This window comes from Lytechinus variegatus, chromosome 5, assembly GCF_018143015.1.
Source record: "Lytechinus variegatus isolate NC3 chromosome 5, Lvar_3.0, whole genome shotgun sequence".
NCBI lineage: Eukaryota > Metazoa > Echinodermata > Echinoidea > Temnopleuroida > Toxopneustidae > Lytechinus > Lytechinus variegatus.
The window spans coordinates 42,355,529-42,382,364 of NC_054744.1; the positions used below are offsets into that span (position 1 = coordinate 42,355,529).

General features: G+C 37.6%; 1 protein-coding gene across 1 annotated transcript in view; it reads left to right on the top strand.

The window, feature by feature from the left end:
- Positions 1-26,836, top strand: part of LOC121416204 (dmX-like protein 2) — a 92,503-nt gene that overhangs the window by 42,837 nt on the left and 22,830 nt on the right. Inside the window, 18 exon segments of the mRNA XM_041609696.1 lie at positions 404-470; positions 914-1,092; positions 1,783-1,971; positions 8,048-8,202; positions 12,395-12,625; positions 14,398-14,442; positions 14,731-16,043; positions 16,449-16,622; positions 17,700-17,937; positions 18,265-20,463; positions 20,704-20,769; positions 21,193-21,281; positions 21,670-21,858; positions 22,592-22,689; positions 23,721-23,991; positions 24,399-25,016; positions 25,018-26,089; positions 26,625-26,768. Coding sequence (XP_041465630.1) covers positions 404-470; positions 914-1,092; positions 1,783-1,971; positions 8,048-8,202; positions 12,395-12,625; positions 14,398-14,442; positions 14,731-16,043; positions 16,449-16,622; positions 17,700-17,937; positions 18,265-20,463; positions 20,704-20,769; positions 21,193-21,281; positions 21,670-21,858; positions 22,592-22,689; positions 23,721-23,991; positions 24,399-25,016; positions 25,018-26,089; positions 26,625-26,768 — 7,337 coding nt within the window.

Genomic DNA, 26,836 nt, shown 5'->3' on the forward strand with positions numbered 1-26,836 from the left:
TATATACATATATATATATAGAGAGAGAGAGAGAGCATTTGATAAAATCTTGGATGATTTCTGGATGATAATTTTCACAAGAATGGTTGAATAGCCAGAGGAATGGGAAAGTTTTGAAATGTCAGAGAAGGTATCAAGATGTACCATACCAGAGAGGACAGTCTAGGGTACATGTATTTGTCTTTGGGAGAATACAATTTCTGGTGAAAATACTTTCTTTGAATCATTTTCATGTAGATGAGACTTTTGAGGTTTTTTCATGACTTCATTTTTACATCATGCATAAAAGACCCTGTAATTCATGTTATTCCATTTTGGTAATAACTTTTAACTGATGTTTACAAATGTGTGCTTACTTGTCCATAGCTTTGATTTTCTTCCTCTTTTATATTTTTTTTCTCAGAACTGCTACTGCTATATACCACCTCAAGTTTTCTGCTGATGGTCAATTCTTTGCTTCCGCTGGAAAGGTAAGACCACAGTCATTTGCATACTGCTGAAGGGTATTTTATGAAATTCCTTCCTCTATAAAATGTCACATTGATAGTAGTACCCAGTACTGATGGATTTAGGGATAGTTACGGTAAATGACAATTAAAATACCTTACTATTGTACAGTATTGTTGCTTATACTAAAAGGAGAAGGAAGTGCTACTTATAGGGATAAATTAATGGCCATCAGTTACTATTTGAAGATTTGAAGGTAATCTAATTTACAGCATGGTGAATGTAAATCAATCTATGTCAAATTTAAATGGTTTTCAAATAAAAATAGAATAACTCGCTAGAGGAATTTGTAGTTTTAATAGATAAATAATCAATTAGAAAAATACTTCACTTGTGTGGATTAAAATCAGTGTATTTTGAATGCCCCTTTTTGGTAAAAATGATTTTCTTTATCTCATTCACCCAGGCTGATAGGTTAGTGAAGATATGGTACCAGAACAGACACCCCAGTATTGGTTCAGGTACCAACAAGGATCAGGTCCAAGATGACTCCAACAAGAGCGATAGCTACAGTTTCATCTACATCGCACATCCCAGGGCTGTTACTGGATTCTCCTGGAGGAAAACAAGCAAGTACATGCCAAGGTATGTCTGATAATAATACCAACATGCTTATATAGCGCATATCACTGCCAAATGCGTCCCTATGCGCTTCATTGGATTACCCTGGTTTTAGCCTCGCAGCCTTTTACAGCGCGATGGCATTTCAAGGAATAAATTCCTGCCAGGTACCATTTACCTCACCTGGGTCGAGTGCAGCACAATGTGGATGAATTTCTTGCCGAAGGAAATTACGCCATGGCTGGGATTTGAACCCACGACCCTCTGTTTCAAAGTCCGAAGACTAATCCACTGGGCCACAACGCTCCATGCTGATGTCTTCTCTTTTGCTCCTTTTATGTTTTTTATGCTCTCACTTTGTTAAATATTCAAAATGAAACCAAGGAAAACAGGTGTATACATAATAAGAAGGGAATAAGCACAAATTATTAAATTACATGCAGGACAACAAAAGTTAATTGCAGGAAAAACAAATCAACAAACATTTACATAAAAAAACATTTACAAAAACAATAATCTTGAATGATCTTGAACTGTTGAGGTGTCCCTTTTTCCTCTGTATTTATTTCTTGTCCTCTAATTCCCTTATTTATTCTTGTGTATACTACACTATCCTGTTCGTGTATAGTTTACTTTGAGACAATGCTCATCTCCCAGTCTACCTACTGTACATGTTAATGAACTATAAGAATTAAACTCTATCCTCTGTTTCAGTGGTGCGGTTGCCAACGTCCTGGTGACATCATGTCGTGACAACATCTGTAGATTGTGGTGTGAGACACTCCTCCCTGATACCACCTCATCAAAGGGAACATCTAAATACAGCAAACATGTTGAAAACACCAAGGAACACACTAACACTGCCACCAAGAGACCAAACTTCAGTCTCAACATCAAACCTAGGTATGTTTCTCTTTATGATCCTTCTGTAGTTTGTTTTGTATTCTTTGAGTCCAGAGTTTTGAAAAGTAAAGGAATACTGAACTGTATTCAAGAAAATATTGATAATTCAACATCCTTTTTCCTCCTAACATTTGAATAAAATCAGTCAAAATCCCCAAACTGGCTCCACAGATACACATTGCGGCTCCCCGAGCCGCAATTTCTCTGGCAGACAAGAATGAAGGCAATACTTTGTTTTCCTTTTCTGCCATTCTATTTTCCAAAATTTAATTCATTTTTGAAATCAAGTTCATGGGGAGCATTTCATGAAAGGACTTGTCGCACATATCATCCAACAAGTCCCATTTTACCTAACAGTTACCATAGTAACAGTGACTCTTAGCCAATCAAATTCTAGGAAAGATGTCAGGTCTGACAATTTGTCAGACAAGAATGTTCATGCAATTCTCCCATGATGTTATTATTTACAGATATTAAAGAAATATACCTATTTGGCTATTAAATGGCGCACTTTTAATACCCCAGCTAAACTTCAAATATTGTAGTCTTGGGGAAAAGAAATCACAAGCTTTTAAAGTGGACTCTTGATATGACTATGATGGCTATAATCTTTCAAATTGTTTGGGTGTTCTCATTATAAAATTGGAACAGTTTTTATGATAGATTCATTTTATACCAACAACAAAATAGTAACAAACAAATTGATTGATATATCTTAAGAAAACAATTGGTGAGAATGATAGAATTGAAAGAGAAAGTACCCTTTATTCATTGACTATATTTGTACATTCCATAAAAACTCAAAGAAGCACTATAACTGGTTATGTTGTCTCATGTTGGAGAATAATATTTCATTAGAGTCTATAATGAACCATTATCTTATGAACAGGGATGAGATTGATGGACATGATAGTGAAAGCAGTTCATTTCAGTAAGTTCCTTGGTAGAAGAGAAAGGAGTGTCTTGCTAACAAATCTTTATCTCATTCTGAATGCACAGGAATGCACTGTAGACTAGTTCTCTGGGAGATGGAGTGATTCCTTGGGTTTTTATAACTACGGAGGGATGTTTCATAAAGCTTTTTATAAAGATGTGCCGAGTTAACAAAAAAAAAACTTTTGCCTCTTCTTTTTCAAAACATCAGTTTTGCCTGCTATAGATGACAGATACAGTGTGTTTTCATCGAGACTTCCATTCAACAGCCTGAAACAACAACAATCAAGTTTTTATTGCAAATCAATCCATCAATGCAAAATTCATGCAGTTTTATGAACAGCTTTATGAAACACCCCTTATGGAGGCTGTTCACAACAAGTTGGTTACACTTACATCTGGTATAAAACACTTCTAGTTGGTTGAATTGCATTGGATGCATCATGCTGGGGGGGGGGGGGGCAAATATTGCTGGGTATATCAAAGAGACTGTACAATAACTGTACATCAAGAACAGCCTTACATACCTTTTAATGAAAATTTTGTGAAACACCCTGAGATGTAAACTGTGATTTCTTTCATTTTTGCCCTGAAAGAGGCCTCTTGATGTACAGTACATGTTATTGACTTTCCTGATAATCTGAATCTACCAGAATGGTCTTGTTTGATCTTTGAAGCATTTTGCGCTGACCATGAATCGTCTAACAGCATTATGGTTGATCTTTATAGGTTGAATGATGTTGAGAAGTGCCTCTTTTTCTTTTGAATGTACTAAATCTAATCCTAAAGTATAAAGCCTGCTGTCCTTTCTGCCTCTCTCAAATAAAATAGAATAAAGAAAAAGTAAAGAAGAACAAGCAAAATAAATGAATAATTTATTTAAATGAATTCTAAATAATTTTGTTAAAAGTGAATAGACAGGTATCTAATGTAGAATAAATGTCTATCAACTAGATCAAATACTGTTTCATGCATGGATTTGTTACCTACTTTGCATCACTTTGATACAGTTAGACTCACAATCTACACCATATGGCATCACTAGTACAGAGTGCATGATTAATTCCTTTTGAAAAAATCATTGAATGCAAAACAACTTTTTTTTATGGAGATGCGGGATGAACTTATTACTGTGAAGGTTAAAATGCAATGTGTAGGTCTAGTTTCATCATCCCCTACTTTTACATGTATGTAGGTCATAGTGCTGGTCGATGTTTGATTTCAATGTTAGTTCAGTTGATTATTGCCAGCAAACTATCGCCAATAACACAATATATCGCCGAGTCTGAAAGTTCATTATCATTTTAAGCTGCAATTCTATGAGAGCAGGGAAGGGGAAAATGAAAGTAAAGGCTTTCATTGGTGCTTGTCTATGACAAGCTGGCAGTTTTAATACCAACTTAGGAAGTTCTGAGTTGGTTTAAAGCAATACAGGGCAGCATTTTGGTCAGTAAATAATGATAAACTTTTTGTAATTGATAATTTGCTCATATCCTGTTGTCACGTTCATAAAACCAGTATCGAATATTCAATGCTTTTTCAATATCGCATCAAATTTTGATAACAACTGAAATATTGCCCAGCAGTCAATATGCCCAGCCCCCCACCCCCCCCTCCCATGGTGATCATGGTGATTTATAAAACTACCAATAGGCCTCCACAAGTTTTAAATCTTCAATATATTCACTCTCCAACCATTCATTTTATTTTGGTAATTTAATATTGAAATGTTGCAACTAAACACTACATGTAAACTAGACAAGTCTACATGTATTTTGTTTGTATAAATGATTCTTTAGGCCTCTTGATTTACTTGTGCATGTGCATTAGCGACCAGACAACTTTTCAAAATACACATTTTTTTCTAAATGACTGAGGGTGTGTTCAAAGTCAAGTTTCAATGTTAAAAAGCAACATGAATCATAATTGTAAACTCAGTATTGAAAAAACACAAACACGATCAGCGGTGCACTATTCAGTGTCGAAAATATAAAGCTGTTATACGTGTATATATATGTTGTTCACCTTTAAATATCCCGCTTTCATTAGCGCAGCTTTATGCGCAGTTTGACCCATCACAAGAAAGGTCAATTTGGCACTTGCTTGTGTCTCCGCTTCCACTGCGAGAGCAAACGTTTCAAAACTCAATCGTTTTCAATTTGCGATGCTGAAGGTCATGAAATCTGAGGTGACCCTGTTTACAAACGCATCTCTTTTTAGACATTTAGATATTCCTCTGAATCGAATCGTGATTTGAAAGATGTTTACTTTTACAACTGGGAATGGAGGACATACACTTTGTTTCTCATATCTGCATTTTATAATCACGTTTTCCATCATGATTCATGTTGCCGTTTAAATTTTGAAACAGACACTGATCACACCCTGACATGTATTTTAACCTCTGTGGGGTAGAGATTTTAATTTTCTCAGAATAACTTGAGGCGGTGCTGCACCATCCTGAGTTTGCTCAATCTCGAGATTTTAGCCCGATCGGCCCTCTTCGCGATTAATCTCGAGATTCAAGAAACCCCGTCTCGACAATCGCAAGAAGAGCGATTCCTGCTCGAGCGAGGCATCGATGCATTATGGTCTGACGCCGTGAATAAATAATCCCGAGTGCGTCTGCACCTACGAATTAGCACGATAATTCGTAAAATAGCACGCTATTTTGCAAATAATCCCAAGTTGACTTGGATTGCAATCTCGAGATTAATCCTACGAACTAGTGCGATAATTGCGTCTTCATTGCAAATAATCTTGAGATTGTTCAGAAATAGCGTGCTAATTTGAAAACTCAGGATGGTGCAGACGGCCCTTTGGAGTGGCTCTTTCCTCTTTTACTCTATTTTTTCTTTTTAAATGTATTATATAACTCTCTTCTTCTTTTTTTAATGCTAATTTGTTATTCTTTGACCAATGAGGGGTTGATACTGTTGTGTATTTACTTGTTTTCCCTTTTAAATTTGCTTGACTGTGTAGTGTTAGAGTTTTAACAAAACCCTTTTCAGTGAAAGCTGAACATATATATGTTTGCTTGATAAAAATCTTTACAGTTCATTATTTACAGAGATTTGATAGTTGGTAGTATTTATTAACATGTTTTGCTATTGTGTTTGCTGACTTTCATTATAATACAGTATACAATGATATTGTAGGGAAATATTGCACATTTATAAATTTCTGTACATCTGCTGTAGGGGAAGGCGGGGTAAGTTGAGCATAGGGGCAAGTTGAGCCACCAGCCCCAGGCCAATAATGAATGAGTCAGACATTGTGGTGGTGTCATGTCTTGATGACCCATAGCATGACCCCTAACCCCACCACATTGTTTTCAACTTTGAAACAAAAAGTAGTTTTTTAGAGGGAAAAACATGAATTTCAGCCAAAAAAGTAAAAAAGAGTGTGAAATAGATAAGTGCTTTATAAACACACACGTCTTTGAATATAATAAAGACATGATAACAACATTATTAGTCCAGGTATGGATCTTCATTCTTGTCATAGTCTTTTATATGATGGATGCATAATAAATGTGTGGATACAAAATTATCACACTAAGTTCGGACTGGGGTAAGTTGAGCCAAACAGCATGGGGCAAGTTGAGCCATGGTAATTCCTATGGTAATGTATCTTAAAAAACAAACAAACCATAAAAATCGATTGAAATGCTGGCTGAAAGGAGCAAATTTACATGACTGCACTTTTCCTTTTAAAGGATGTTAGTATTTATAGAGAATTAGCAAGTGAAAAGACTTTAAACAAAAAAGTGACATGCTGGTTCTCCCTTCATACATTTTGTACATAGTTTTTGTGGCTCAACTTACCCCAGAAGGTGGCTCAAACTTACCCCATATATGGGGCAAGTTGAGCCATTTGACATCATTTTTTTCAAAGGTCACAATGACTTTCAGTGTGGGGATAGAAAGTTATATATAGGTGGAAAATATTTCAGAAGAATTAAATTTCAAGGCAAGGTACTTATTTCGACAAGATTATTAATCATATCAATTCTAACATGCAAAAAGCAAAAACTGTCACAACTTACCCCGCCTTCCCCTACTGAAAAATGTACATTTTGAACAAAGTCTGGGTTAATGATGATCTTCTACCTTGAATAGATTATTTCTAACAATTGGCAATCAGGCACAGTTATACAAGTACACTGTACAAGTCATGCACACTTTATTATCTTTTAGCATTTGTGATCCTTCAAAGCTGCATATCATTATTTGTGTCTTTGTTATTTGCAGTTTTATTCATCTTTACTGGGGTGATGAACAGATTAAAACACTAAAGGACAATTTGACTTTATTTCACCAACCAACTTATATGACTACTCTTGTGTTTTTTTTTAATATCAGGATAGGGGTCATCAATTCTGCAAATGAGTTTGAAAAATGAAATTTGTTGATAAAAAGACCTTGAGAACCATTACTGCCAAATCCCCTCTGCATACATTTTCATGTGTATTTTATTATGTTTAAATTTCTAAAATAATGCAAAAGATGTTTTGATCCCTTCTGCAGGTATTTAATCAAATCTTAGATCAATTTAGTTGATGAAATTCCCCCCAGATCCCAGGAATTCAGTCACATACATGCAAATTAAGCTATGAAATTTAAAAATAGCAACTGAATAGAAAGGTGCTTTCAATCTTTTGTCTTTTTATTGATATTTCACTTATTCAACTGTAAAAATGTACGCATGTCTTGCATATTGAACATGAACCTACATGTACGTACACCTCGCAATGCAAAGCATATTTAATCACTTTATTATTTCTTGTAATTGAAGTATGCATGTTGATAAAATTTGACAAACAATAGCAGAAAGCACTCATATCATAATCATAAATTAAAAAGAAACAAATTATTTTGCTTTATTTGAGTTTGAGGCTCTTCATGCAAATCGAAATGCGTACTTCGCTCTCTACATGTTTTGCAGCCCATAAATTGTGTTTCCTGGAAAATTCTATCCAGGCATATTTTTTCAGACAAAATAATTTCCAATCTTATGAAAGAATTTCATGATAAATATGAAAGCTTGTGATAAGGGAGTATCGAGGAATCAAAAACTAGAAATGTATTTTAAATTGATTCTTAGTTTTAACACATTTTTCTTATTTTGATTTTTTTTTAAGAAAAAAGAAAAAGCAAGTTGAGCATGCCATTCCCTTGCCAAGCCAGAAGAAAGAACATGAGCTACATAGGTACTATCATGGCAAAGTACAGAGGAATGGATTAGGTGGGAATCCCCTACATTTTCACATTGCAGCTACCATAAACCCTAACACAGGTAAGATGAAAATGCTGTGTACTCTTAAACCCCCTTTTCTTCTATTCTTTCTTCTTTTTGTCTGTCTGTCCGTCTTGTTTTTTTCCTGGGGGAGGGAGGGGGGTGAGGCATGTCTTACCTTTTTTTCATATTCTTTCATTTTCACCTACATGTACATGTAAATCCCTTCTTTTTCTCATCCTTAACTTATTTTCCTCCTTTTTACTTTTACCTTCTCTTCTTTTTGATCATCCTTGTTCAAGAAAATTAACCTTTGAAATATACTTCATAATGCAATTGTTTGATCTAAAATGATTTATACTAGGTGAGAGGAGATTAAGAAATATATTTGTATGAAGATTTATTTTTATTCCTTTTCTTTTCTAAATGTATTTTTAATTCTTATCTTTTGCTCAATCAGAATAAATGCTTATAAATATCATGCTAATGAAATAAAAACAATAAGAATGCTATCACCATTTATGATCCATCCCAGCTAATCCAGTTACTAATTATAGGCTTGTATTTGCCTGGATTTTGAAAGCAGATACGATTACTAATTGGAGTACTCTATTACAGCAATTCCTAACATCCTGTTATTAGTATTGGACTGTTTTAGAACTAGTTAGCAGTGGATTAGCATTGGAGAGTATTGTTTAATTTGTCACTTGGTAAGGAATTCTGACTAATCCCATGATAGTCACTTGACTGAATATGATCTTCAACTAAATTCAGTTTGAGTATTAAAAAAATGGCTGAATGGAAACAAGGAATTATATAAAAGTCAAACAGTTTGATAGTGTAATTAGACAAAGAGAAAGAAAGGGTGGGGGATGAAGGAGATCAGAGCAAAATTTGAGGGGAGGAGTGAGTGAGATAAGAAGTACAAGGAAAAGGGCAGATGGGTGCAAGGAAAATACATGTAAATATATTGCATTTTTATACTACATAAATCATGGCACATGTCAAATTAAGTTTAGTAATCAACTCGGTAGTAATTTTTTTTGGGGGTTTGGGGGTAACTTACTTGTAATGGGGAGGGGGAGGTGGGAAAATTTCCCTTTGTCTCCTTGCATTTTGTTGGATGGGTAGAAGAGGAAAGAGAGAGAAGGTGGACAGGGAGGAGAATGGAAGGAGGGAACATTAAAAGAAAGAGCGGGGGGGAGTTTAAATGGATGTGATTCAGATAAAAGTTGGTATAAAAATTATACAATCTTCAAGCAGATAATGTATGAAACTTTCAAAGTGAAATGCTCTGAATTCATATTAATATGATGTACACTGTATTTCCTTTTTCATCATAGAAGGTGAACAAATACCCCCAAACCTTATGACTACTGCACTATATTAATTTTGATCAACTAATTGTGCATGCATAATGTGTATGATTATCTTGTAGTGACCTGCTTATCAATCATCACAATTGTTTATTCATTTGATTGTGACATCAAAGATTATAATACTCATGTGTAGTGTCATGAAAAGAAACATTCATATTTGTGTATGATATCAACTTGAAGACAGTGTCCCCCCTGGAACTCATTATTCTTTCTTTAAATGCAAAGAAATGATACCTCAATTGAGAAATTGAGGGTATTTGAGAGGATGGTAATTGAAGAATGAAAGGAGAGAACGGAGGATTTATGGAAGACTTCAAAGCTATGTTACCTGACACTTTGGCTTCCTGTGACACATGATTGACAGCAATTTGAGAATGATACTTGGCTTAGTGCTGCAAAGTATATTAATCTACTAGGTCCTTGATTGATATTAAAATGACTGAACATTACAATTGTATTGAAAAAAAGGCTACATGTATATTCCCTGCATTTCAAGTGATAAGAGAAGAGAATATAGAATGCAATGGATGATGAGTTGGACAGAGGGGGAGAGAGAAAGAGACAGGTAGATAGAGAGTGGTTAAGAAAACCAGTAATTACAATGTGCATGTATTTTATCAAAATATGATGTATAAATATTTAAAGTATAATAAACTGTACCATTGTGAGAGATATGTGTATAGAAAAGGCAGGCTCAAACATACATGTAGGCTGTAGAGGAAGAAAGGAACGCAAATGGTTAAAGTTAAATATAAATCTATTCAACTTCAAGTAAAATAAGAATTGAAGTAATACATGATGTGTCCTTATGAGTATTAGAAGTGAAAGAAAATAAAAACATTTACATACAGAGATAATTTTGAAAATAGTGTTCATTTGCATTTGTAGATATGTTAATGAAATTTTTGAATGATAAAAACCCTCTAAATAATGTTTATGATATTGCAATGAATATATAGATATGCTCTGTCAGAGAGGTTAGATAACAGTAGTCCCAAAAGATATATTTCACTGACTACTCTACATGTACATAAGTTGATAATACATGTATGTATGCTCTATTTAATGTAGTTGTAATTTCAAGTTGAACATGCCTCACCATTTCGAAGCAGATGCATTTCCATCGGGTTTAATTTGATATTTGAAATATGCATGCATGTTTCAGTGTCTGTCTGGAGATGCTAGGATGCATTCATAATCTTGTTACATGTTCAGTCTTTTAACCTGTAAATGTCAAGGATTGTATGCCAAACTTTTCTGCACATGTGCATACGTAACATTCACATATTGGGGCTGTTTCAGACAGCTGCTATGAAAATAAAGCATCTTGATACAAACACCTTGATTATTGCAAGCCACGTATGGTCCTCAATCCTTTATTATAAATGAATGAATGAATGAATGAATGAATTTATTATCCAATGCAATGATAATACCAATTTTACAAGTTTACAGACAATAATTTATGAATACATAGAAAAGCAAGGATAATAGGAACCAGAAAATAGCATGAATGCTAGTCAAGTCTGGCCCCTTCTAAATGCACAAGCTAAATTTGACATTTTTTATTTATAATTATTTTTTTTTATTCAGATATCATTTGAAATGCTGTCACACTATACTGTCACACACTGTGATCTAAAATTGCTAAAAACTTTGCATATTTGGAACATTATATTTTTGTCTTCATATTTCATGCAATAACCTACTCCAGAATCAAAAGTATTTGGTTTTAACGGAAGCATCAAATCATAGGATATACAAAATCAATAGATTTCATAGTGTCTTTAGTTGTCTTGAATATATTAAGTAGACCTATATCCAATTTTCCTTGATCTACCAGTATTAAAGATCTATGTAAAGTGGATTACAAATATGATGCTTGCCATGACCTACATGAAAATTGTCTGATAGCTATGGTATATTAGGCTATTTTTAACATGCACAATACAAAACAATAAGTTATCAGTATACAAATAGCAAATAGGCATGAGTGCGATGGTGCGAGATTTCGCATGAGGTGAAAGAAAGATGCTCTATTGAACTCTGCTAACGCCTCGTTGAATAGAGCGTTTCTTTCACCGAATGCGAAATCTCGCACCATTGCACGAATAAGAATATTCGCTATTTGTGTTGTACAACGCCTCGGAATCTAGCGAAAATATGAAGAAAAAAAAGAGTTTTTCCCTGCAGTAATCTATAAAAAGGGAACAAAAATATTGAAAGCGAAAAGCAAAATCCCACAAGCCGAGCCCACAGGCGCACATGATCTTGGACAGCATTGCGTATTTAGCCATCGGGCTGTACGTTCATTGTCACCTTGGTTGTACGCGCATTGTCACATTAAAGTAATTTCATGTAGTATTTATTCCATTACTCTGTAAACATGTGATTGTATATATTTGTAAATATGATTGAAATGATTTTGAATATGTTATGTTCTATATGATAGTGTCCCCAATACCCAAATTAGGGTGACATGGGTAAATAAATCATTGTCATTGTCACCTTATTCAGTCAATGAAAACACTTCGTGACGTCACCTCCTAAAGCCATGCAATGGTACATTTTGGATGGTACGTCTTGTGTGCAACGGTACGAATGTGTGACATTCAGCCTCCCATTTGCTCGCGTACAACAAGCTAAGTAGGCGTTGTACAATAATGATTGTAGTCCTAGTGTATGTTTTATCAATTTTGAAATCAATATTAGAATACATTGGCAGAATAAAAAATGAGCAGTTAATGAACACACCCTTGAATTCAAGATTTTGACAGTTTCTCTATTGTTTAGGGGTTGTGTTTTGTTTTTTAAATAGAGAACATCATTGGTGAGTAAGACATAAACAGTAATACTCTATTCTTTTTATGCAGACATTCCACTCTTGCCTGCCATCGGTACCATGACCAAGGGTAGTGCCCCCAACTTTGTGGTCAACTGGCTAAACAACAAAGAGCTCCAGTTCACCCTGGCGGCGGAGACACTTCTCCAGACTGGTCAAGAGTCTCGGAACAGCACCTCCACCATCCCTGTACCAGCGGAGGAAGAGGAGGAGGAGGTAGACGGTGACACTTCTCTTGATCAGGGCACAACCTCAGATGATGGTGGGTCTTCATATTTTTCTTTTATGTTAGCTTTAAATTTGACAACATGCACAGGAAAAATGTATGTTATGTGATATTCTGCTTTTCTTTACACTGTAAAAAAAAAACATGTATTTATAAGCACGTGACTCTGAAACAAGTTGTTTAAACTTTAAACAATATTTGTTTAAGTGACAAATTCAAACAACATGTTTGAAATTTTAAACAGTGTGAAATCTTAGCACTTTAGATTTATATCGATACAGGTTGGTGTTTCATAAAGCATGTTTGAAGATGTAATATTCAGTGATGACATGCTGCAACTTGAAATGTTAATGCTCTGTCATCAGATGGAATTAGTTGTGATAATCCATTAGATCCCTTTGAACTTTTGTTAGTTGACCCATTCTAAACTTTTTATTAAGCTAAAGCCCAACTATTGAGTGGTTTACGTGCCACGCAAGTGATAGTTGGTAGTAGTTTGAATTCTTTAAATCTGATATGCCAGGAATTAGTGATGGATTGGTGACAAAGCTTATGATTTATCGCCAACGTTTGGAGCTCTATTGTCACTTTACATGTAGTTTAAAACCTTGTTTAAATTCACACTCTAGATTAACAACTACTTATTCACATTTATCCATGGTGTTTGCCAAATATTTAGCTAGAGAGATGTGCTGGCATCCTTCCAATTCAAAGTAATGCTCTTTGAATATAGCTTTTCTTTTGTTTATTCACAACTAAAATCATGCCAAACGATTCTATGTCATTGAGCGCTTACATGTAGTATGATTTAAAGTGTGATTTTTCTGTTGCATGATATTCTCGGTCCAGTTGCACAAAAGTAACTTTTACGTTGACTCTGCTATTATCCAATGGTAGCTTTCAACATAATGATACTCAACAGCCAATCAAAGTTGAGGATTCCATCATCATGATAGAAGTTATATTTAATCACAAAGTTACCACAATTATTAATTTTTTGTAACATGACCAGTGCCTCTACATGCTGATTCTTTGGGCATCAATACTCGATGCAAGCTTAATTTTGAAAATGTTTTGATGAGATATACATAACATTCCAAAACACTCTTTATCTTGATAACATATTTAAAGATTTCATTACATTGATTACAGTACTGTATATACATGTACCAGCTGATTACCCATGGGTGATATGGAAACTCCTATTAGGGGAGCCAAATTTATGGAACAGAAAAAGAGCAAATTATTCCTGCAAACTACTCCTACACTACTTTGGGTTAAAATATTAGGTAACTTTGATTCATAGAGTGGAATCTTAGATCACAGATATCTAACAATGTCAGGATAACTTTGAATCAGGACTTTTTACTAGGATATGTTTTGTAGAATGTGGTCTCAAAAATTGATTTTGAATGTAAAGTGCACATATCCACCTTGTTAGGTGCTCAAGGCACTCCTATGTTACAGTGGCTATATGCCAGCCTACTGATTCTGTTGCTCCCGGCTTTTTGAGGAATTACTTCCTGCCAGTACCCAGTTACCTCACCTGGGTTGAGTGCAGCATATTGTTGATCAATTAATTGCTGAAGGAAATTACACTCTGTCATGAATTCGAATCTATTACACTTTTTTCAGTCTGGTTACTAATTCACTGGGCCACAACATTCTACATTCTAATTATATCATTCTAAGAAAATGTTGAATTGTTTCCTACATATATCTGCCCTTATGTGTTTACTTACATAATTGGAAGTAACAACCGATTGTGTCTGTACTTTTGCTTTTCTTTTTATATGTTTGAATTACAGATGACATTCCAACAGTGAAAATACATGTTGAAAACTCCTCTCCAGGTATGTAAAGATACATGATTTTGTTTTAGTCGTTCCTCTCATTTTTAAGGTCTTCATTAACTTCAAAACAATTTACTTGTTTTTTTTATTCCTTTTTGACTAATTTTGATTTTACTCATATTCACATGTCATTATTTGGAGCACAAACCACAAAAAATTAAAGTCATAGAAATGTAAACTTTAGCTTTAGAAATTATTTAGCAATGATCCTATTTGTATTTTTGTTTGTTCCTGTTAGTAATGCATTGGCCATCTCATTATATTTCTTGATTATGTTGTTTGTTACAGAACTAACCAAAGAAGCCAATAGTGGTAGCCCTCGTATCCCACCAGCACGTCCTGATAGTTTGAACACCAGCCCATTCTCACCACCTAGCAGTACTCTTCCCAACACAGACATGCTAGACATTGAAGAGAAGCGTGCCATCGAGAAGAAATTCCAGGGACTGATCAAGGAGTGGCATTGCAATCCAGATATGCTTTACAGTATCCACCCTATCGATGGATCCTTTCTACTTTGGTTGGTAGACTGGATGGATGAGCACATCCCTGGTGTCCATCGGCAACCCCAGGTCAGCTTCTCCTGCCGTATCCCACATGCTTTCCCTACGTTTGATGCCACCACTCTGTGCAACAACCTTGTGCTTTATCGGAGCAATCTAACCATGGACCCTCGAGCCAGCAAGCGATTAGCAGACCCCTTGTCTCCTGTTGACGCCAGTGGCATGACCCCAAGTTACAGTTTTGCCAGGTACCTAAGCCAGGTGCCTTCTGGTGTGGATATCTTTGCATTTACACCAAAGGTATCCATGCTCTCAAAGCATGCCAATGGTTCATTGAATCAGTGGGAGATCAGTTTTCAGGAGGGGTCTAAGTTCCAGACTGTCCTGAATGTCAGCCATGTTGCACGCTCATGTGGTCATCGCTTCAGCCTCAATCATCTCGCATGCCATCCAATCTTGCCTCTTCTCCTTACCACTTCCCACCATAACATCCCAAAGGTTGAAGTGGACTTTGATGTGGCCACGAGCCGCAGCCGAAGGACTTCCATGATATCACGGAGAGCCTCTATTGTGAAACGTGCCAGTATGGTAATAGAAGCCACTGGGCAGAACACTGTCACACCTGGTGCAATCAACCTCTTTGGCAAAAACATTCTCTCTGAGAGTGAGCACAACCGGCTGATGACACTGTACAACTCAACCGTCGAAGGATCAACTCAGGATTTCAATGAAAAGGATGATATTATTCTCCCAGACGAACTCATGGAGCAGGTCAATGCAGAACTCAACTGGCCTGACATGAGCGCTCCAACAGGACTCTGCAGCGAGCTTATCCTTTGGAGGGTCTTCAATGTTGGCCCTCTTGGGAAAGGTGGTGGTGTGATGGAGCTGGCACGGATCAACTCTCCCTTTGTGTCTGCCTTCTCCCACATTGCTTGGATGCCCAGCCTTCTACCAAGCTCTTGCTTGGGACCCATCTCCAACTCTCCCAGTGCATGCTTCATAGCATCCGATGGTTACAGTCTTCGGTTGTTCCAGGCAGTCATTGATGCTCGCTCACTGCTTAATGAAATAACTCCTAGCAGCAATCAACTTGAGGTTAGTGTCATGCCACAGTCATATCTGTAAAACTGAGTCAAGACTGATCAAAGCTATTACTTTATTTCCAATTACATACAAATGGTTGTTGTGAGTGTAGCATTAGAACCTACATGTACAGGTATCTTTGTAATTTGGACAGAGCCAATGATTACACTTCCGTTTCATATCAAACTTCCTTCGACTTTGTACATTCTCTAAACCAATAATTTTCTTATTGTAGAAAAACCAATGATAAGTGAAGATGCATTTTTGCAATCATGCTTTTATTTTCAATCCATTTGCAGCACATTAAACAAGGGATAACTTGATATGTAAAATTGGCACAAAATTGTAAGAAAGTTTATGAATTGAATTTTTCAATTCACAAGGTGTTCTTTCACATTTATTGCATTTCCTTTCCAGGGATATCTGAGTAGTAGCTCTCCAGTCACAGCATTCCTGCTCCAGAACACAGATGAAAACAATGAAGACGATGATGAGAAGAAAGGTCAGAAGTGTCCTCAAGTCATCAGTCTTCAGTCTACATCTAGACCAGGATGTATCATTGAGCTGGACACACTCAATGATGCCAAACAGGTAGGATTCTAAACCAATAATCTGCAGAGCATTTTACAATTAATTTTTGTCTCGCCTGCATAGCAGAGCGAGACTATAGGGCGAGACTATAGGCACCGCTTTTCCCGACGTTGACAGAGGCGGCAGCCTCAACATCAAATCTTAACCGAAGGTTTCGTTTTTGAAATGATATCATAACTTAGAAAATATACAGACCTAATTCATGAAACTTGGACATAAGAGTAATCAATTATTACTGAACATCTTGCCCTAGTTCCAGGTCACATGAATGACATGACCAAGGTCAAAGGTCATTTAGGGTCAATGAACTTTTGCCAAGTTGGGGGTATTTGTTGAATTATTATCATAACTTTGAAAGTTTATGGATATAGTTTATGAAATGTGGACATACGGGTAATCAAGTAGCCCTGACAAGTCTTGGGTGACATGATCAATGAACATAGTATTATCTTATTTTATGAATGGTGTGTTTTATGAATAATTATTTATTAGTAGTTTTCAAAGTCTGCACTGCTGCTATATTGAATCGCGTAATGCAGGCGAGACTGCCAGAGGCACTCCACTTGTTGCAGTGATTCACTGACTAATTTACTCTATGTTACTGCAATGCAAGATTTCAGTGGCTTATAAGAGTTGTCTTTACAAATCACTGACTGAATATTTGCTACATATAATCTCTAGACATGGATTCAACTAGATGCTCCCCCTTATCAGTTAAGGGCTCTGTAACACAAAGCTTAGCAATGAAAAGCAAGTATGAAAGCACTTGTTATTGGTTCCTGGTCAGTATTTTGAACCAAATGGGCATGTAACATTGATCTTGATTGGTCAATCCAATTAGCAATTGATAGCTGATCTTTGTGCTATGGAGCCCTGGGCACTTTGAAATAAAAAGATGTAATAGTTATTTGCATTTGATTATAACTTTATGTACATGGTTTGTCAGAGATTTATATTTTATTTCTGAGGTACTGGGCCCTGTACTTTTAAGTCATCCATCATTACATGCAATACTTTCATTTTCGTATTGCCCAGTTTCCTGTTCATTATACCTTGGTTCTTCCCCCCCCCCCACAGAATTGGCAGAATGTACAGTTGATGCATGTTTACCAGCAGCAGTTCATCTCAGGTCCAGACAGCAAGATCCGTCAGTCACGGTCCAGTCACCGACTAGGCAGTACCAGCTCCTCACCTCTACACACCAGTCTCTTTGAGGAGCGCTTCTTCTTGGTGGTTGTGGAGAGGAAACTGACAGGGGAGTCCATGGTACACATGTGGTACATTCGGCTGGAGAGGGACGTGTCCAAGGGTGGAGGTGAGTCTGCTCTAGTTAAATTTAGAATAAAAGCCAGAGGCAAGTTAAATATTGGGATTTTTTACCCCCTTTTCACCCTCATTATTTCCCCCATCCTCCATTCTTCTGAAGACACAGCAGACCTTATCAGAAATCAGAAATCTTATCATACCACATACCATGTCCCACCTTGAAATACATAATGGACTCTGAATCCATCACAACTGATCATTGGCAGTAGTTCCTTGTTTATATTGTCTTTCGATGAAGAGATGAATATGTCCTTGAAATGTTTTTGAATTTTGCAAGTACTTGTAATCATTGGTGTATTATTTTTCTCCCCTCCAGTTCCATGTGATGGCTTAGAGTCTGATGAGGAATCCCAGCTAGATGACGATATTCCAGATGATTCCTCCAGTGATTTCTCAGATGGAGAAGCATCCAATCAGTATGACTCTGAGAAGAGTACCAATCAAGTCTCCAGCAAGATCAAAACATTCTCCCGGAAGGTGTGCAGTCAGAAGCTAGATCTTCCCATTGGGGTTGAAGTTGTCAGTGCGACTCCAGCAGCAGGTCATCTTAGTTCCTCCAGCATATACCCAGCTTGTGTTGCACCCTACCTCTTTGCAACGGCTTGTTCGGATGGCAAACTGCGCTTCTGGACGTGCAATATGTCATCAGCTGATGGTTCCCAAAGCAGTTTTGATCAGGGTGAGGATTTGCCAGGGGAAATTGATCCCTCTAAAGAAGATGATTTCACAAGAGCGGATTATAGTTGGGAGGAGTGGAAGCTTCTTGTTCAGGTTGATACCGATAGTTCTCTTGGTGTTGCAGGTTTACCAGTTGCACTGAGCTCTGCCTACAATGGACGCATTGCTTGCATTTTCAGGACAAATCCACACCATGAACACCACAATGCGGACCTGATTCCATTGAAGTTGGCCATATATGAGTGTGAGTCTACTGGAGGATCAGAATGGATGATTGAAGAAGCGATTGACCTTGGGATGCTCGACCTCAAAGCTTGGATGCGACAGGAAGATGATGAAGTCCCAGAATCAGAGGTGATCAACTACAAGACAATGAAGCGGAGCTCAAAGGTGAATGACTTCCTCCACATCTCAGCATCTCCAAACTCAAGTTGTGGCAGTCCTCCATCTCCTGAGAATCTACCAGCTGTCCTGACGCAACGCAAGCGCAGCATCCTGAAAGCCAAACAGTCACAGTATGATGATGCAGGACTCCCAGTTCAGCTTTCTTGGGTATCCAAAGAGGATGGCACTCATATTCTCACTGTTGGCATGGGGTCCAAAGTTGTTGTCTTTGCTCCTGTTTCAACAGAATTTGTAGAAGCAGGAGCTAATGGCATACCTGATGATATCATAACACAGCAAACGGGTCTCCAACGAGTGGCAACCATGGGGGAAACCACCAGCTTAAGGTGGCTACCACTCCGAACAGTCAATCTGAGTTCAGTTGATGGAATTGCACCACATTCCAAGATGCTCTCATGGGTGAGAGCAGGAATTCTTGTCGTTGGCTTGCAGAATGAGATGCATGTCTATAGTCAGTGGAGAGAGGAAAATTGGAGATCCAGGAGACGAAAGTATAGAAGACCAGTTCCAAGCACAACAGACACGCTTGTCTCTCAGAAGAGCACAAATTCCAGTTTGTCTGTTAATCTCCAGACAATCCCTATGTCAAGAACAGACAGAGAGAAATCTTACAATGACATGTCTGAGCTCCTCCGAGAGTCGGCAATGATGTCTTCTATCCAAGAGCAGGAGGATGACAAAGATGATATCAAGCAAGACTTTGGACTCTTTGAAATATCGTACTCCACATGTCCTGTTCTTCCACAGTACCATCCTAAACAACTCATGGGTTTGATGAGCAGTGGGAAGATTCGAAGAGTCAAGGCCATCCTGGTTCATCTGGTTAACTGCATCGCTGGAGAGGATGCAGTCAAGCAGTCCCTCCTGGCTAGTGTCACACAAGACAGAGACCAGGATGATGAGGAAGCAAAGTTTCGACGTAGCTTGCGAACACTTTCAGTGGCACACAGTCCAGTTGAATCCTCTGTCCTTGATGACAGTGGTCCCAAGCTAGACTACATAGAACTTGTATCAGTACCACCTCTTCCACTCTACCGTCTCACATCAGCAGACACACCTGTCACCGTCACAACCGCTCCTGCTGTCACTAGGGCAACTCGAACAACCAGCATTCTTAGTCCACCAGATGAAATCACTACAGTAGATGCTCAGGACTACACCCAGCTCTTTTCGACCAGCTTACAGGCATTTCCATCTTCTCTTGATGCAGAAGGTGAACTTAGATCACCTCAAGATGGTGCAGCATCATTGGCCAGTAAACTCAAAGACCCTACATACTTCACCGTAGGACAAGCCCAGCTACTTACCAACTATCTGACTCATATGCATCTACCAGGTTTATCCTCTCTGGATCAGATGCACCTTCTAGCTCTTGCTGATACTATTGCTTCTACCAAGACAGAGATTACACCACATAGTGGAGGAAGTGCAGGTGAGAAAAATAGCTTTACAATTATCAGATACCTCAGTGTATCCGTGCGTACATGCTGCAAAAATTTTTAATAAAATATGATGATAGTACAAGTTTTTCACCAATATTATATTTTTTATACAGATATTTATGGTTCAATAAGTAGATATTGAAGTATCATTTGTAAATCAGTATGCTACACATGCACAAGTTTTTTTTTCTCAGCAAACCCATTTTATTTTATTTCCTTTCATGTTCCAGGTACTGTGATAGCCAGAGAAGGAGCGGGTTATGCAACAGTTGATGATTCAGATTCATCTCATGCAGGTTAGTTGTTTAATCTGGACTGCTTAACTTTAAAGTTTGCAATGAATGGCAACTATTAACAATTCTGATGGGAAATGATGAATAACATCATTACCATTGCTTTGATTGTAATGCAATGTACATGTATTTAGGTCATCTTTGTTCAAAGTAACAAAGAATTTCAGTTGAAAACCCTGGCTGTCACATAAGTTGGCAAAAATGCATAGTAAACTAAGTTCACTGAAATGTTTGTTAGGGTTTGAAGTTTGATAATATCCTGATTCTACAAAGGCAAGAGTGACTCTCATGGCCATTTCATGAAAGCTTAGACAAATTTGTTGTGATAACAGCTTGTGAATTTTATGGATAATGCGAAAAAGAAGGATGAATGCACTTGACAAGATGTATATACAAACAAAAATGTTTTTGTCTGACTCTCTATAGGTGAAACTCTAGATGAATGTGGACTTAGATTCTTGCTTGCAATGAGGTTCCACATCTGTCTTACCAAGTCTCTCCCAAGACATCAACAGGTGAGTTGATTATACAGTACAAATATTATTTCCCTGTCTTTAGCTTGGAGATACTTGAGGCTACATTGAATTTCTTCTTACCACTTACTTATCTGGTAATCTAGTACATATGCCCACAAACAAATACATGGTGTACCATAAAACCACTACACTCTTCTTCTTTATAGAAACCTTCATAACATACAGTTTCCAATCTTCTACACCTGGGTGAAGAGAGCTTACTGTAGAAAACACACTTATAACAGGGGTATTGCGGTGAGATTTGAACCACGGACCTAGTGGTTCAAAGTCCAGTTATCCGCTGATCCTCATGACTTTTATTTGCTGGTGTGCATGAGTATAACTTGATAACCAATGTTAATTAATATTTCATATTTTGAATTCATAGGTACAACTGAAACACCAGGGCATTGGAAGCTGTCACTTTGCATGGGCATTTCACTCAGAGGCAGAAGAAGAACTCCTGTCCCTCATCCCAGGTATTCAGAAGGGTACACCTACATGGACGGAGCTTCGATCAGTGGGCGTAGGCTGGTGGGTCAGAAACAACACCACGCTTAGAAGATGCATAGAAAAGGTATGACTGCCCATATCAAATTTCTTTCAAACTAGCCAGATGTAAACTACAAGACTGTATGGAAACATTTTTCAAAAATTAATTCTTTATATTTTTAATTAAATAATTATGCAAATAAGCGTATGAAATTTGCCTAAATTTTGTTTTTTGTGTATTTTTTGCCTTTAAATCAATTTATATAGCAAGTAGACTGCTAATTTATGGTTGGAGTATTAATTATTACATTTCTAATAAATATCTACAAAAAAATGGCAAAAACATTATTTCTAATGTATTTTGTTGTTTTTTAAATTCTTATGTATTTCTTTGTTTTTATTTTTTCCAATGAACTTTGTTGGGGACCCTTCTGCGATCATAAATAGCATAAAATAAATCCATTTAAACCAACAAAAGTAAAAAAAATTGTATGATTTTTGGTTGAAAAACACAATTTGCATTGACTTTGTACACGGAATCATGTTTTTGTGCAATTTCGGGTCTGACATGCTCTTACAAAATATTGCATAATTTCAGAACCGCGTCACTGGGCATCACAATTTTGGTCTCAAAAGATGCGCAAGACTTGAAAGTAAAAATTCAGTGAGCAGCGTGATTAAAAAAACTGCGCGACGGCGTAGTGATTATATTTGTCGAGGGGGGGGTCAAATTGGCCCCCTCCCCAGTTTAATAAGTGTTAAATGGCTATAAACACAGTGTTAAGCTTTTGAAATGCAATCACATTATCATCATACAGGTTGCCAAGTCACAGTTTCAGGCAGAGAAGAATCCATTGGATTCAGCACTCTTCTACTTAGCCATGAAGAAAAAGAATGTTCTCTGGGGATTATTCAGGTGAGCAAGTCCATGTTTGTAACTTATAATACATTGGGCCCTGGTCAAGCAAAGGAAGCGTCCTCCATTTTACCACTGCATTTCAATTAGAAATACATAAGATTGAGTGATTCAGTCTCGTCTAACTTGCTTATGGTGATGTATTGGACTGAATTTTACCCACATCATGCCTTGTTTAATTCATTTCATAACAAACTCTCTGACTTGTGCTTGATTGTAAGTTGGATAAGCAGAAGTGTTTCAATCCAGCAACCATTTTGTACTTGGTGTATGAATTTTAAAATTAGGAGGTTGCTTAATGTACCCAGCTCTGTCACACTCGCCCACTTGCATGGGATATTTGAATGAGATTATGAATGGTGTTAATCAGACGGATCCTGATCTCTTCCATCCACACACTGGGATTAGTATATGTGATTAGGAGAGGTCCGATTGTGGCCATATTAACTATCTTGCTTGGGATTAATGAATAGGTTAAGAAGAGGTGTCAATAGGTTCAGCTGTGTCCATATTCACTCACTTCCTTGGGTTTTAGTGAATAGGATTAGAAGAGGTGTTAATTTGTTGCCATATCCACCCAATTTCTTGGGATTAGTGAATAGGATTAGGAGAAGTGTTAATTGGTCTAATTGTGGCCATATTTACTCACTTGCTTGGGAGTAGTGAATAGGATTTGGAGAGGTGTTAATTGGTCCAACTGGCCATATTCACTTTCTTGCTTGGGATTAGTGAATGGGATAGATACAAGACAACTAGTACCTCAGCTAAGAACATTATACAAACTTCTTGGATTATGATTATGATTTGATGCATTTCCATAATTACCCATCGCAAAATACTTCGGGACATAAAGAGTGACGTTTCATCGTTTCTAAATTCTTTTAATTTTTTAGATTTTTTTTATAAGAAACATCTTTAACTTTTAATATGAAATATATTTATGACATTTCCCCCTCTTACAGGTGTGCCAATGAGCGCTGTCTGTAATACTAGTAGTTTAAACTTTAAATTATTGTTTTCCCATTCTTTAGGTCCATCAAAGATCAACGTATGACAACGTTCTTCCGTAATGACTTCAACACTGATCGCTGGCGCAAGGCAGCCCTGAAGAATGCCTTTGCCCTTCTTGGTCGACAGCGTTTTGAGCATGCAGCAGCCTTCTTCCTCCTTGCTGGGTCCCTCAAGGATGCCGTAGAGGTCTGTATGAACAACCTTGAGGATGTGCAGCTGGCCATGGTAGTTACAAGGCTTTATGAGGATGAAGAGATGCCAGCCAAGCAGAAGGAGATACTCAGATACAAAGTAAAGTTGTTTATGACAAAGATTTGTTTTCCTTTTTTGGAGACTTGGTCCAGTATTTTTCCTTTTTTTTCTTGTACTTTTATATTGTACAGGTACTTGATCAGTGATGTCCAAATATGCCTTAGCACTACCTAGATTTGTAACTCATAATGTAATATGCTATTTCAAATTCATACTATTTGATTTCATTATTTAGATTATGACTGGTCCCCCCCCCCCTTGATTCAATGATGTATGTTTTGGATTTCCATTTACATGTACATTCATTCAGCAGTTTACTTTCCTGTGATTAATCTCACATGTAATTTTCTTTGTATGATCAATTTACAATGTTAGCCTGTCTTTGTATGACATAATTGTAGTTTTTGAGAAGGTTCCTTAAATACGCTCACTTTTTTTCCTAATAGATTCTTGCTCAAGATGAGAAGGGTGAGAAGCTGGTCCAAAATCAACCTCATCCTGATCCTTTCTTGAGGAGCATAGCCTTCTGGATGCTCAAGGACTATCCTGCCTCTTTGAAGACCTTGTTGCAGTCTTCCACTCAGGAGAAGAATGGTCCCAAGAACAACCTACCCAATGGTCAAGCTACAGGGGATCATGAAGATCAGAAAGGAGAGAGGGCCAATCCAGATGTCTTCAATTTCTACAACTACCTGAGGACACATCCTCTCCTGTTGCGCCGGCAGCTAGCAGATGCCACCAAGGGAAGCCAAGGAGCAGGGTTGTTGATTTCTGGTGCAAGCGTTGGTGGGTTTGGAAAGACTTCTGCAGGAGGTGACCAACTGGTCAAGGATGAGATCACTCCAGAGGAGAGGACATTGTTCTTCACCACAGCTCATGCTCACCTTTCCGCAGGGTGTCCTCTGTTAGCGTTAGATGTCTTAGCAAAGATCCCTAAAGTCAGGACTAAAACCAAAGAAGACGATAATAAGATGGTTGAGAGCAAGAGTGTAGATAGCCTTCCAAGTAGCAACATGATATCGACAGGAACCATTGATACAGGGTTCTCAAGTGCCAGCTATACCCGGTTCCTCCTCAAAGGACAGTGGGATGGGTATGGACTGGGGTGCACCGGTCAGTAGTCAATTGACCAATGGACATAAGAGTGATTCAGGGTTAGAAATGGACTGGGGTGCACCAGTAGGGGGTAAGTTAGAAGAGGAAGAACTCACTCTTGATTGGGGTGGAGATGACGATGATGATGAAGAAGATGAGGACAAAAAACTGGAACAGAAGAAATCAAGTTCCTCTGATGATACTAACAATGGCACTCTAATGAATGGTGCTGATGATAGTGCAAGTAGTAAGAATGAGAGTTCAGTGGTCAGTGATGATAATGAAAGTGGAATTGACATCATAGCTCAGCAGCTCAAGTTCATCTGCTGCCTGAAGATCATGATGGAGGAGCTAAGGACACTTGCCACTGGCTTTGAGGTAGATGGTGGTCAGCTTCGCTACCAGCTCTACATCTGGTTAGAGCAACAGGTAGAGACGCTACAGCAACTGTGTAATTACGGCAGTCCTGTCACGACCAAGAACATTGTTGAAGATGATGATATGGATGAGCAGGACGGTGGTGAGACAGATGGTGGTCAAGGGACCCTCTACGAACAGCTGCAGGCAAAGCGGTTAGATCTGGAAGAAAAGAGGCAGAGGGCCGTCCGGCGGAAACGATGGCTGCGTGACAATCATCACCTCTTGCGGACACTCGTCAGTTACACCATGTTGTATGGTGCCAATGGTGGTGGGCTGGCATCCGTTGCCATGGAATTGGTCCTCCTCGTCCAGGAGCTCCAGCAGGAGCGCATTGTCCAGCAGCTGTCGTCTCCCTTGCCTATTCCAACAACACTTCCTCTGATGTCTGCTAGCATTGCCAACTGCAAAACGGTTGTGACCGATCCCATTCTTTACCTGAGACTTCATATCCATAGTGTCCTTCGAACCATCTTGGACTTTACAGCTCCGCCCTCGCCCAACCATCACTCCCCTATCATATCGGTAGTACATGCACTAAGTGCTGCTCTCTCTGCCTGTATCTATCAGAGTCTGTGTGACAGTGATTCATTTAGTGCAACCATTGGAAAATCAAAGGTCACAGGTGAGAAAAACTATCTTACTTTATAGATCCTCCACAGTGAACATTATCTTAGGCCAAGTCCATCTCAAAATACGAGTCAATTTGAACCTAAAAGACTTAAATTAAACAAGAAAATAAGTACACGTGTTATCAATGTGCATGTCGGCTTGTATACAATGAAAACAAATGTTTTATGCTCAATTTTTGCTTTACATTTATATCTTTTAGTTTTATAGAATGGATTTGCCTATAAATGAATCTATTGTTGTACCATCGATTAGTATAAGAAATTGTATTGCCAAATTCTATATAAATTCTTATTATCATAATAAGATATTTTTTCCTAATGAGTCAAATCACATTTTTACATTCATTGGAGCAACATTTGAATGTTGTTTTTTTTTATTTCAAATTTCAGTTAAGTGTTTCAAGCTTCATGTATTTAATATGGAACAGATGTACTAATTTTGAGGAAAAAGTATACTTCAGATATGTTTTGCTAATCAACATCAAAACTGCATACAGCTCTTAATACCCCCTCATTGCTTTAAAACAGGAATGGATGCATACACCCCTGGTAGTAGGAGTCATGTGATGTTCAGGGTTGGTCACCTGGTCAGCGTTGGTAGGAAACGTAGTCGACATCAGAGTCAGGAGCAAAACAATCTAAGTATCACTTCACCTCCAGGAAAATGGCCAGGTATTAGACTGACAATGGGTGAAAGTTCCCATCCCTTTCCTCAATGTAGCTTTAAACAAAGTTATTAG